Source organism: Drosophila gunungcola, assembly GCF_025200985.1.
Source record: "Drosophila gunungcola strain Sukarami chromosome 2R unlocalized genomic scaffold, Dgunungcola_SK_2 000006F, whole genome shotgun sequence".
NCBI classification, from domain to species: domain Eukaryota; kingdom Metazoa; phylum Arthropoda; class Insecta; order Diptera; family Drosophilidae; genus Drosophila; species Drosophila gunungcola.
Window position 1 is genome coordinate 4,554,469 of NW_026453168.1, and position 12,593 is coordinate 4,567,061.

General features: G+C 38.1%; 1 protein-coding gene across 1 annotated transcript in view; it reads left to right on the plus strand.

Annotated features, from left to right (window-relative positions):
- The first annotated feature begins 253 nt into the window (after positions 1-253).
- The window catches only part of LOC128254629 (uncharacterized), a 44,621-nt gene continuing 32,281 nt past the window's right edge, over positions 254-12,593 (plus strand). The window contains exon 1 of the mRNA XM_052983812.1: positions 254-1,082. Coding sequence (XP_052839772.1) covers positions 626-1,082 — 457 coding nt within the window. The 5' untranslated portion in view covers positions 254-625. The remainder of the gene's footprint in view (positions 1,083-12,593) is intronic.

Here is a 12,593-nt window from a genome sequence, read left to right on the forward strand (position 1 = left end):
AGTTCTCTGGACAACAACAGTTAGCTGGGAGCTCAACAGGCTGTTCCTTTCTTTTTCTTCTGACCAAAACAACAGTTGGACAGTAATTTCCCCAACATGATACTCTCTCTCTTTTTCTCTCTCCCGCTCTCTGCCAAAAGGATGGTTAATTTTCTCCCGCTTCGCCGCTCTCTCCCACTGCAGGGTCTCCTCGTTTTGCGCTCTCCGTGGCTGGTGTTTTCATTGCCTGCCGCAACATTTGCTCAGTCCGCGACGAACTCTCAGCGCGGGCGGTTGTCTAACATCTGTGCACAGAACCTCCATTGTTTTCCTCACTTTTCCGCTCCCATATCGAATTTGTTGAGCTTGCTGCGCGCCAAAAGTCCAAAAAGTGAAGAAAACGCACAGAGCGTACAAAGTTAAAGAAACCAAAAATAAATATGTGAGTGCCGCGAGTGTGTGTGCATTTATTTTTAAGCAACGGCCCGAAGGCAAATGTGAAGTGTAAGCGGCCAACAACAAAAAAAAGGAAACGAAAATAAAAGAAAAGCGAGAAATATAAATTATATCAAAACAAAAATAGCTCCGCACCGGCGAAGGATAGAGCGAGAAAGGGCGAGCGAATTAGCACGCAACATTTGACGAAATGGGAGCGACACCGAAAACAGACTTTCTGGCCCACTGGCTGCTGTTTATCCTTTTGGGCCTCGGCCTTATTTCCCCGAAAGCGGATGCCGTTGGTGCCTATGGCGCCTCCTTCATCTCAAACCCTTCGATATACGCCTATAGTGTGGAGAATCAGCAGGGGGAGAACGTCAAGTTCGAGGACCAGAATGGCATTCTGAATTCCAACTCGAATCTGAATCGTAATTACTACTTCACCGATGATCCCAGCCCCAATTCCAATCCCAATACGAATTTGAATGCCGATCCGACCGCCTCGCTAAACACGCCCCCTGCCACCCAGCCCGCCCCCCAGACGGGCTGCACCCTGGACCGGCTGGCCGTCTACAAGGTCGTCCTCCACACCTACTGGACCCGCGAGCTCTTCCCAAAACACTATCCCGACTGGCGACCCACCGCCCAGTGGACCAAGACATTAGGTGAGTGCAGTTTAAAATGTTTGGTATTTTTGAAACATTGGGAATAGCATTCAGTTTGCCAAGTATCAATCTAGATATCTAACTGAGTTAAATGCAAAATGTTTTTAAGAAAAAAGCATTAAAAAGTGTGTTAAATAATCATAATATTTATGATTCAATTGTTAGGTTTCATGACTCCAGCAATATGTATTTGAAAAATCCAAAACATTTTAAGATTAAAACGAGAAATACGGCTTTGACTAAATAAGTAAAATTCTTTTTGAAAAACGTTTTACAAACCACAAAGTAAATATAAATTATAAACAAATAAAAATTGGTAGATACGAACTATTATTTAAAATAAATTGGTTAATCAAAGTGAGAAAAATCAAATTAATTTACAAAAACTAATCGGATAACAAATTTTGTAAATTCTTTAAGCTTTTCTTGCCAAACAAAACACTTGATGTGCATCAATATTGAAACATTTTGGTACATATTTTTCATTTACTTTCACTTAATTGAAATTTAACCAAAAATATTGCAAGCAGAATTTGCCAAATATTTTTTGCAATTTAAGTTTCTACAAATTCTCGCAAACAAGCAAATCCATACCAAATTGGCCCAGTTCCCAGGCCAAAATGGGGCAAACACAAATTGGGCAGCCATCTGCATCCCACTCCCTGGGCAAACATTGTGGATCTCACTCGGTTTATTACTCAATCGTAGAGATGGCGATAAGAATCTCATAATTTGTGCCAGCGCAGCAAGCAGCAACAAATGCCCACAGACTAATTTGTCACAATGCCTTACCTCTCTCCCAATTTGTCAGGCGTGCATATGTTGTACATAGGCAAACATGCATATGTACGTATAGAAAATAAATCGAAAAGCAATTTCGCAGCAAGTTGGCTAAACATTTTCGGTTCGTTTCGGTATTTTGGGTTAAACCAGAGGAGAGGCGTTGGCAAATGCCTTTGGCCGCATTGGCATGTCGCTTGTCTTATCAATGTTTTTGCAGATTTAGCTGTCGATTTATAGCACACATACACACAAACACACATTCACATCGCAGCCACCCAGGATATTCTGACTACGACCCAGTGAGACAAGTAAATCTGACAGCTAAACAACCAAAGCTTGGCCCACATGCAGGGGCAAATAAAAAAGGATAAGCAGGAAGCAGAAAAGCGGCAGGATGGAGCCTAAGAAATGCGATTTGTACGTGCTTATGCGCGATGTGCTGGTCTCAGCGCAAAACGAGAAATTGGATAAAGTTGTTCAATATGAAGAGGAGGGAAAAGGACCTTCTACACAGCTCATTCTTATCCCACGAAATCAAAACATCCAACTCTTGATGTTTTGATTTTCCACTTTCAAGTTTATCAGGGAACAATGCCTCTTTCATAAATGACTAATTGGGGTTCTACTTCTTTCGGTTATGTTTATAAGCAAGATCTATGCACTCCTTTGTGGTTTATACTATCTTCTCGTTCTCGTTTATTTATTGTTTTTCCTCTTGTGGCAGGCAGAGTGGCACAGTGCGTATGCGTGATTTATGAGAGCTCTGCACTTGTGTTTATACTTGCATAAAATATATTGCGAAGGAGTAGTGCTCGTACTTTATCGTACCTACACTTTGGTTTTACTATCTCGTAGTAAAGCTGTTTTGCTGTTCATCCACTTAAAATGCAGTAGAGTGCGATTATATGAGAAAAAGGTAGCCATTGAAAGAGATTTTTCCTTGGAACACTCTGGATGTAGACTGTTATTTTATTTCACCAGGGTAATCTAGATTAGATAAGAAGCTTTAATTCACGTTGTTATCTGCACTTAATCTTTAGTATACTTTCTGGTTGAAAATGTTTACCAATTAAAATTTTGTTATTAACAATTATTAAATTTTATTTAATGTGTATGTTTTGTTAAATAGAATTCTCGTATATATTCAAGGATAGGCAACCATTTTAAACTAATTAGAAAACGATGCTAAATTTTTTTAATTTAATTCTTCAAAAAGCTAGCTCATTAACTATTTAAATATATATGACACATTTAACAGAAATATATACGTACCGCATAAAATATGAAATAATGCCTCCGGAGACAATATCCTTTTCAGTATTGCCGTATTCCTGCTACTCTTGTCACTTGCGTCTCAACTTGTTTCCCCTGATAGTCGTTTAGTCCTGGCCAGCGGCATATCCGAAGCTGGTCTGATATTTCTATGGTCCGAGACTAGGACCTGGCTCAATCCGGAATGCCATTTGGCATTAAAATTCAAGCAGCAGAAAGGGGGCAAATGGAAGGCAAAACAAAAAAAAAAAACGACTGAGGAAAATGCTTAGCAATGCACTTCGACTTGGGGCGGTGTTTCTATCGTAGTAGTTGTGGGCGCTCGGGGGCGTGGTGGGCAACTGGGGGGCAACGGCTTCCTGCCTGTCATATCCTGTTTATATATAATTTTCAGTGCGCAACTCTAACATCCGTTACATTTCAACCGGTTGGAGGCGGCAGAAAAAGAAGAAACAGGAGCAAAAAAACGATATATATGCAGCTCCTTTTGTTTTTGCTGTCGAAGAAGGTTCGCAGCGCAAAATTTATTATGAATGTTCAAAAACAAGCAGCGACAGCAATTGCAGCGGGGGAAATGCATCGCCCGTCTTTTGTGCCAAGTCGCCCCCAATGTCCTGCCTTATTCTTCTCAACCCCCAATTCCCCTTCTCATTGCAAGCTCCATCTCCCATTTCCCATTTCCCATTTGCCATTTGCCATTCGAGTTTGCTCCTCGGCGAGTTGTTAAATTTCATTTGCCGCTGCCCTGGCGACTGTTGTCGCTGTTTTTATCGCAAATTGAAACCGAAATAAAGTTTGCCTCCTGCTGAATATTTGTTTTAGTCCTTCCATTTTTTCCAGCCTGGTCTTTGTGCCTTGTCACAGTTTTTGTTTGGCCCGAAACGAAACACACTCGCCAAAAGAAGCATTCTCGCAACAGTTTTATGCTTTTTTGTTTGTAGTATGGTTTGTTTGGATTCGGTTCGTCTCTGTTTTTGCCATTTTTATAGCTTGTCGAGGTTTTTGTTGAGTCAATTCTCGAGCGTTTTGCAATCCAAAATGAAATGTTGCACTCTGGCAAGTTGCATTTGAAATCGCAGCCACGGCGACCGGCCTCGAGGCACTGAAACAAATTATATAATGTTGTTAAAAAAAAAGACCCTGATATATTAATTGCTAAATCTATTTTATTCTCTTAAAAGCTAAAGAAAGTGTAATAAATGCATGCTGCAAAACTAATAAACCTTTTTTTTTGTACATTTAGTTATTCATCAAAAGGATTTTATCAACTCAATATACAAGTCTTTTTGGATAGTATATTTTTTTTAAATTGAATAATTAAAATTTTGTGATTGCTACAGGAGAAGTAAAAAAGTTGATGAAATTGAACATTAAAACATATCACAAATGTCAGTTGATATATAAGAAATTAAACAGTTTTCAGATAGTTTTATGTAAGAACTTAAGTAGTTTTTTCTCAGTGCCAGCATCTACGACTTGTCATTCCGGGTTCACTTGTTTAGCTTGATGGCTTTTACTGGTTAGATTGCCGAAATTAATTGGGCTACAAATGAACGGGGAAGTTGATTGAATTCTGGGGCTGGGTGGAAGGTAAGTTGGAAAATCCCCCGCCACATTGATCCGTTGTCAATGCCACTTTACGACCCACCACCAATATCCCGAAATGTTTGCAATTTGTGCTGCATAACTTGCGCACCATTGTCCATTGTCCATAGTCCATAGTCCTTTCGTTGCCATATCCTTGTGGCTTACGGCCCGGTAATTGCCACGTCCATTGGGGCAATTATCGTGGCTGCTGCTTGCGCCGCTGCCCATTTGTTTTTGACTGCGAGGGCAAGACGTGCGTGCTTTTGTAGTTGGTGTTAAATACTTTCGCCTGCGGCATTTTCACGCCTCGCCTTTTATTATTTGCCGACCCCACTGCCTATTTTTTTACTTTCATTAGGCCTCTTAAAAATAAATTAAAAGGGAAACAAGCAGCGCACAAATGTATGCTGCATAAATTTAACATAAGCCAAGTACGTCTGTCAGACGCATATTTTATGCATCCCCCACAGACAAAAACACCGAAATTCAAAGGCAAACATCGAAAGGCCCTTCTGTCTGCACCTTTTTATATTATTTTCCAACAAACTTTAAATGTTTGTAATTTTTTCAAGCACATAGGGGAGCAGGAAGCATAAGGCGCATGTTCAGTCTGAAAATATCGTATAATAAAAATGGAAACTACAGGCGGAGGAATATGTCCCTGGAGAATTTGTAGGGGGGCTTACATCTGTTAGGCTAATGGGGAAACCATGTAAGGAAAACGTTTTCTTATAAAAATAGATTAGTCTTTACATTTTGATTATATAAGATAAGATTGCTCAAAGCTTGCATATTGATAATAACATGATGGTGGCTTTTAAACCCATAATTTGTGCCATTAATTATCTCTGAGAAACTGATACCGTCAACCCTATTATATTACCATTTTGCGACCCCAGGATTGCAGGTTAAAGCATTTTGGATTTGTTCATTGATTTTTTATTTGGTTCGGGAGCTTTTTGCTTATACTTTGGGGTATGGAGTCAGACATTAAGGATTCATAACACAAAACAAGAAAAAATCCTGGCACAGCCGTATATCTTGAAGCTGCTGCTGACAACGCAATTTCCCAGTGTCTGCTGCTGTTTCTTAGCTAGAGCACAAGTACATTAATAATAAATGTAAATACATTTTCTTATTTTACCTGTTTTTCTTTCTGGGGGAAGCGAGTTTTTCTTTTGAGGGCTGGGGCTCAGAAAGATTTTTCCGGCCACTTGCAGCTACTTAGTGCCGGCAAAAGCTTAAAGTGTTGTAATTAAAACCAGCCAATGCTCCCCAGATTCTTTATTTTTCTGTTTCTCCCCTCTGTAAAACCAGATTTTCCGCTGCATGTAAAATGAGAAGCGGTAGCTTTTTAGATGGCTAAAATCACGGCAAACCAAATTTCCTTTCCCAACTCAGCCGTTCTCCATTTTTCCCGCATTTACTTGCATGAATAAATTTCTGTATGTCCTTTATGTTCGTCCTGCCCTTGCCGCTTTCCGTTCTTTCTTTGTACACTTTGTGCCTTGTCAAATTCATATCATTATTCATTCATACATGATTAGACAACGCAACAGAACACGAGGAAAGACAAGAAAAGCGAGACCAGGTTTTGTATTACACAGAGAGTGAAAGTTTTCTAGCGGGGTGATGCCAGGGTAAGGAAAATGGGAAATGGGAAAATCCCTGAGTCGGGGCAAAAGCATGAACCCACAGAGTCAGACAGGCGTGGCATTGGCAAATGGAAATTAATGAATGAAATTTGATATAATGTCAGATTCTCCCTCGCCTCCTAAGTTTTCAGCGCTTTTTCGGATTTTTACTTTAACAACGTATGCACAATATTAAATGCTGTCCCGTAAATTGCGCTTAAACCATTTTTAATTGTTTATTCATCAGGCATTAAAATTGCATTAACTCTTTATCTTCCACACCTCACCATTCATTTAGCATTGGTATTTTAAATAAATTAATTGAGCAACGTATGCTTCGTGGGTTAAATACCCACAAAAAATGTCAGAAAAAAGGGCATATTTCAGCTGAGTTAATTACCAATAAATTGCACAATTTGTTTTATGTTTTTTTTTTTTAACTGAAATTAAATCAAAAATATTGTAAGGAAATCCGAGTGAAATAAATGGAATTTAAATTAGCCATAGAAATATCACAAATAGTTCGAATTAGCATAATCCTAATTGCCCCGAATACATATCTGATCGAATGGATATGCTTATGAATTTTTATTTATTGATTTGAATTGAACTAGCTTGACTCTTGTTTATTTTTTAAAAATGCGAGCATGTGCAAAGATAAAAAACATGTTATGGCCTTAAATTATTAAATTGTAAAAGCGCTTGAAAAAACACGAGTAAAGGTGGTTGACTTTTTGCATGATGGAATTAATTGACAAATAATATAGACTTTTTATTTGTACAATACTCTTACGAAAAAATGGTCATATACAACTCACAAAAAGTTCTTAAGTATATATGTTAAAGCACCTGAAAAATGTTGTAAAATGTAAACTATCTTACATTTATATTTTCATAAAAAATATTCACGGTACATTTCATAAAAAAAAACCATGATAAGTTATAAAGTTTAAGTATATATTTATTATTCAAGCCTTAATTTTTGTGTTACATATCTTTCTGTCTCATCGGAAGGCAATAAAAATTTTAATTGGAAATTCCGGTGAAATGCATTTGCTGACCATTTACTCATTTACATATAGTTTGGCCTGCCAAACACAATATTTATGCCGCTTATTTATTTTATTGTGGCTGCATTTTTTGCATTTGTCAGCATAAATGACTGCAATTTGATTTATGTTTGTATTCGGCCGTGTGAACAAAATCAATATTAAATAAAGTTCAAAAAACGAAAAATAAATACGGTGGAAAGCAGGAAAGGAATTGGGGCAGCAAATCGAGATCCTAATTAACTGTGGCACATAAATCAGAGGAGGCCCGAAAGAAATCCGCTCATTAATAATACATTTGCATGGAAATGTGTAAGCGATATGATCACAAACCCCTTCAACACAAATTTATGGTCTACGCAAAAACACAGAGAGTTTGAAAAAGTACTTTTTCGGGCCACATCGAGAGTTATGTTTGTGGGCCAGCTAACTGCTAATGGCAGCCTAATTATGCCGAGTGTGGGTGGGAAAAAGGGCCTTCCTCTGCTGTGAAAGGGTTTCCCGTCTGGCTCGTAAATTTTCCCCGTTTTACCTGCAGCTTTAAGACGCGCACACAACCACACACACACACCTTTTTGGTCTACATAAATCTTTGCCAGGTGGCTGAACCCTCCGCAGTTTTTCCAAACAGAGTTGTCTCTTTCCAGACAAGCGGCAGACAACATGCGTGCCTACTCCCCCGTCCCCGCCCCCTTTTTCCTTTTCCCTTTTCCCATTTTCCCCCGGAAAAAGCACCGAAATCGGAAACGCGTCGCACAAAACTTTGTTTGTCTGTATTTATGTCTGCGTAATGTGCCCGAAATCGTGGGTGCGCCTTTTCATAGGTGGGCGGGATTTTTGTTTGCGGTGGGCTCGAGAGTGTTTTACTTTTCTTGTTATTTGTCTGGGCTTTCTTTTGAGGGCTTTCCCCTTCAAACACCAAAAGTCTGGCGTCTCCCTGAAGAATGTGAACAAATTACAGACGCAGTCTGTGATTTACATCACTGCAAAATAGGTATTTCAATTCTGGAGTTGAACTTTGAAATCATTAAGCGAGGAATGTGAGTAGCATGACGTTGAGAAATGAAGAATCCAAGAGTGAATCAAATTCACTAAATAAATTGTTGTACATTACTCGTTTAAATAAAGAAACGGGACAAACTCATAGAGAAAAGCATAGAATAAATTTTAATTTATTGAAGTGTTTGTCGAGTGAAAAATGTCACTTTGGCTTTCACTACAAATAATTTTTTTTTTATGAAATATTTAAGTTATGTTTATTAATTCTGTTAATTTACTAATCAACTATTTTTATTTTAAATTAAAGAGTATCTAAATATGCTTATTTTGTACAGATATGTTTCTCCTTGTTTCCAATGTTCGTCGTGTGATATTATTCTACTATATTTTGTCTGACAGGAAAACACGTGTGTATAGTTATTTCTTTTAATAGCATATTTTCCCCCTTGGCAGCCGGCACCCAGCTCGAGGCCTTAATTAAGGACACCGACAAAACGAACCGAACCCGAAAAACTGTTAAAGAAAAGGAAACAAATGTTAAGATAGGGGAAAATTATGATTGAGACAAATTGTCGGCTACGTGACAAGTCCGCATAAATTTTCTCTCTTTCCGTTTGAGCGACTGTCAATAGGACATAAAACTCATTTAATTAAGCAATTTTATGAGAACGAGACGAAGGCAAAGCCATCAAAAGCGGTGGAGAAGGAAGTTTCGTGGATAGTGGAAGCAATTTATAAGGATTGCACCCTGGGGAGTGGCCATATTTTTGTTTTGCGGCAAGTTAATGGCAGCAAAATAAAGTTGGGGATACTGTGAGAGGGGAAAGATCAAAGCTGCGGTTTCTTACACAACTTTTTATTTTTATGGATGAGCCAATTTTTATGGTCAATCAGGCGTATAATGAGATAAAGTCAATGAGATTTTCTCAAGGCGCAAGCGGTGACCGATAACCGATAGCTGATAGCCCGTGGCCCAGCAAACCGCTGGCTGATGCATTCGAAATTATCCGGCAATGAGAAAAATGAAGTGGGAAATACGCGTAAGGCGAGAAAAGAAGCTGGAAAATAAGAGCCGGGAGGGTGTCAGTCCGTGGAAAATTGTAAATAACTTTCCGAAAAGAAAACAAACAGGAGGAAGGGGCAGCATTCCCTGGGGGCGTGGCGCTGCAGGCAATCTGTCGCGACAAAAACCTTCAAGTGTTAATAAATGCGGCGGCACATGAACAAACAACCCAAGAACCGAACTGAGCCCAATCAACTTCAAAGCCCTGAAACCAAATTAAATGAAATACCGTTTTTTTGTTGGAAAATTAAATATGAACCGTAAGCTTCTTGAAATAAAAGTAAGCCCGTAAGAAAGATTATGGGTTACCTAACCTAATTAGAGTTTCGGTGAGGGTGGGATTTTATTTCTGGGGCTAAGGAAGCAGATTTGGGGTTGTTCAAATAGGGGGATTGTTTTTTAATAGAGGAATTACGGTTAAAGAATAACAATCTTGGGGATATCGAAACACAAGGCTTACAACTTTAACATTAAGAACAAATTAATAAAAAATGAACTGTTGTTCTTCCATCTTACAGAAAACTGTGTGAAATCAAAGTATTTTAATTTATCTCGAAAAAAAGAAAGTTTATTTAAAAATCGAGTTCTCATTCAAAAATCATGTGTTTGTTTATCTGCCAAGATGAACTTAATCTTCTTGTTTCTTAGAACGTTTTTTCTTAATTAGACTAAAACACTGGAGAATTGTGTTTCTCAGAAGCGTAATTAAGGCAACTTGTGTACACCTGCTTTAAGTTTTTTTTGGCCGGCGAGGGAATTAAGGCACTCACTTTTGCATATTTAAAAAACGCGAGACAAAAGTTTGGGCCAATAAAACAAAGAAAAATACACCGAAAGCAACTTTGAAGAGCCAGAAAATTTGCTAAAGCGTTAAAAAATGTACTCTGCCCCTTGACTCAATACTCCGCCCAAAAAGTGTAGAATAAGTAACAAATAAAAACAAGAAAAAAAACTTGGCTAAGCGTAAATAAACCAAATATAAACTTTGGCTGCTGTTGGGTGGATGGGTGGTATTGCCTGGCAGACAAACTTGCCCTCAACTTGGCTTTCTTTTCCCGAGTTTGCTTAGCAGGCGAAGACAACAAAAACAAGAAGAAAATCCCACCATCCTACGGGGGGCACTTTCTCTAGTCTCTATTCTCAGTTCCCCACTGCGGTTGTTGTTGTCGTTTCGGTGTGAATAATGTTGCTGTTATTTATGCCTCAATGCGCCACGCCCTGAAAAAAATAAACCTAGAAGAAATTGCAATTTCCACGCCCAAGTTTCGGGCACTTTCACTTGACGATGTTCCCTTTTTGACCCCTCCCCCAAGGACCCAAAGCAACCCCAAAATGTAGCTGCTTTTTATTAAAAGTTTCTTTCTTTTCCCCCAAACCCCCGAACCCCAGAACAATGGGCACATTTTTTAAAGTGTTTTTTATTGTCGCGTTAACCGACCGCAACGACTTATTGGTAGGATGGGTAGAGTTTCGCCAACTTTTGCGTAAGTGTAAATTATTGTTAAGGTCAGAAAGTTGCGCACAAAGTTCTACCCAGTTAGGTTAGTTGCCGGGCAGACAGTAACTTTGGCTTAATACCTTTAACTAAGTCCTCGAGCTGCATAATTTTTGAGAACATTTAACTTAATTAACAGCCCGACCCAGACGCTCCGAAAGTGTTAATAAAAACGCCGCACTAACTTTCAATTAACGTCGACGAATATATAGGTATACGTTTATAGTGTAAGCCCCGACCGACTTAACCGGAGGTTAACCCCAGTAAATTCGTAATAAACTTTCCTTATTGTTGTTGTTCTTTAAATAAAAATTTATGTGGCACTTCTGCGCTGCAGAAATGCGAGCAGAAAAAGCACACTTTCACTTAAGCTGCCTCACTGTCCTTCTTGTATTATATATCCTTTGGCCCCCTTCTCTCTTGACATTTGAAATATGCTGGAGCTGTTTATGAAAGTCGGAATGGGAAAGTACCATTTCGGTATGCTTCTGGACAGCAATTAAGTGGGGAGTCTGACCCCGAGAAAAACGAAAAGAATGCTGAAATAATATTTGTGCTGAAGAGAAAATGGAACATGTGGAAGAAATATTTTCTTTAATTTGAGGAGAAACCCATTTTCATTTTGGATAGAAACGTTTTCCCCAAATTTAAACTGTTTTATGACAATTTGGAAAAATTCCTAGCATTAATATTGTTGCTAAATATGTTTTAAAGTGTTTAGTAAATAAGTTTTGACTTTATTAATATTTTTATTATTTTATCGATAAACATTAATATAAATTTCAATTTATTAATAAATTAAATTTAATTTTTTAACACAACTAAAATATATAAATGCAAATTTACATCAATTGAATAAAAGTGATATATAATGTAAACGACTAAATTCTTGTCTTGATTATCTTTCTTTAGTGTACACTCTTTTAAAGAACAATGGCTTAATAACTTATTTAATTTCAAATGATTTTCCTATTGTATGCTGACTTACGCTTTCTTTCATTGCCATCAATAAAATTAATACTTTTCCGGACTTTTTCTCCAGAGAAAAATCGACTTGAGAATATTTAAGGACAACCGAAGGCAAATGGACTTTGCCGGCAATTGCATTCTTTGAGAGTCTGTGTTTTATGGTTAAGTTGCCATTGATGGGGGTCGTCGACCCACTTGATTTGTTACCGACAATTGAATGCCTTGAAAGTCCTTGCACACTTAAAATAAAAATGAAAAGTCAACTAATGCCGGAGGGCGGAATTTGCCTTTGGGAAACGGCACACAGTCATCAAATTTTAATGCCACTCATAATTTTTTCAGGCAACCAAGGCGCAAAGGTTTTCCGCCGTCACTAACCGAGCCGCCAGAATAAATGTCAAATCAGCAAATATGAGAGTACAGTTATGCCAAAGGGAATTGAGGATTGAAAAGTGTTTTCCGGTGGTCCTTTAAAGAAAAAACCGATTAGAGATGCGGCAAAACGAGGTGATGAAAGCGTGGTTTAAAATTTGTAATAAGAGATTTCTTTGTTACATAGAAAACTTGATCAATTTTAAATTTACAAGCTGGATTGAAACATAGAGATAAAAGAATTATTATTAAAACTGAAACCCTAAAAGTTCAAAATGTTTTTTTTTT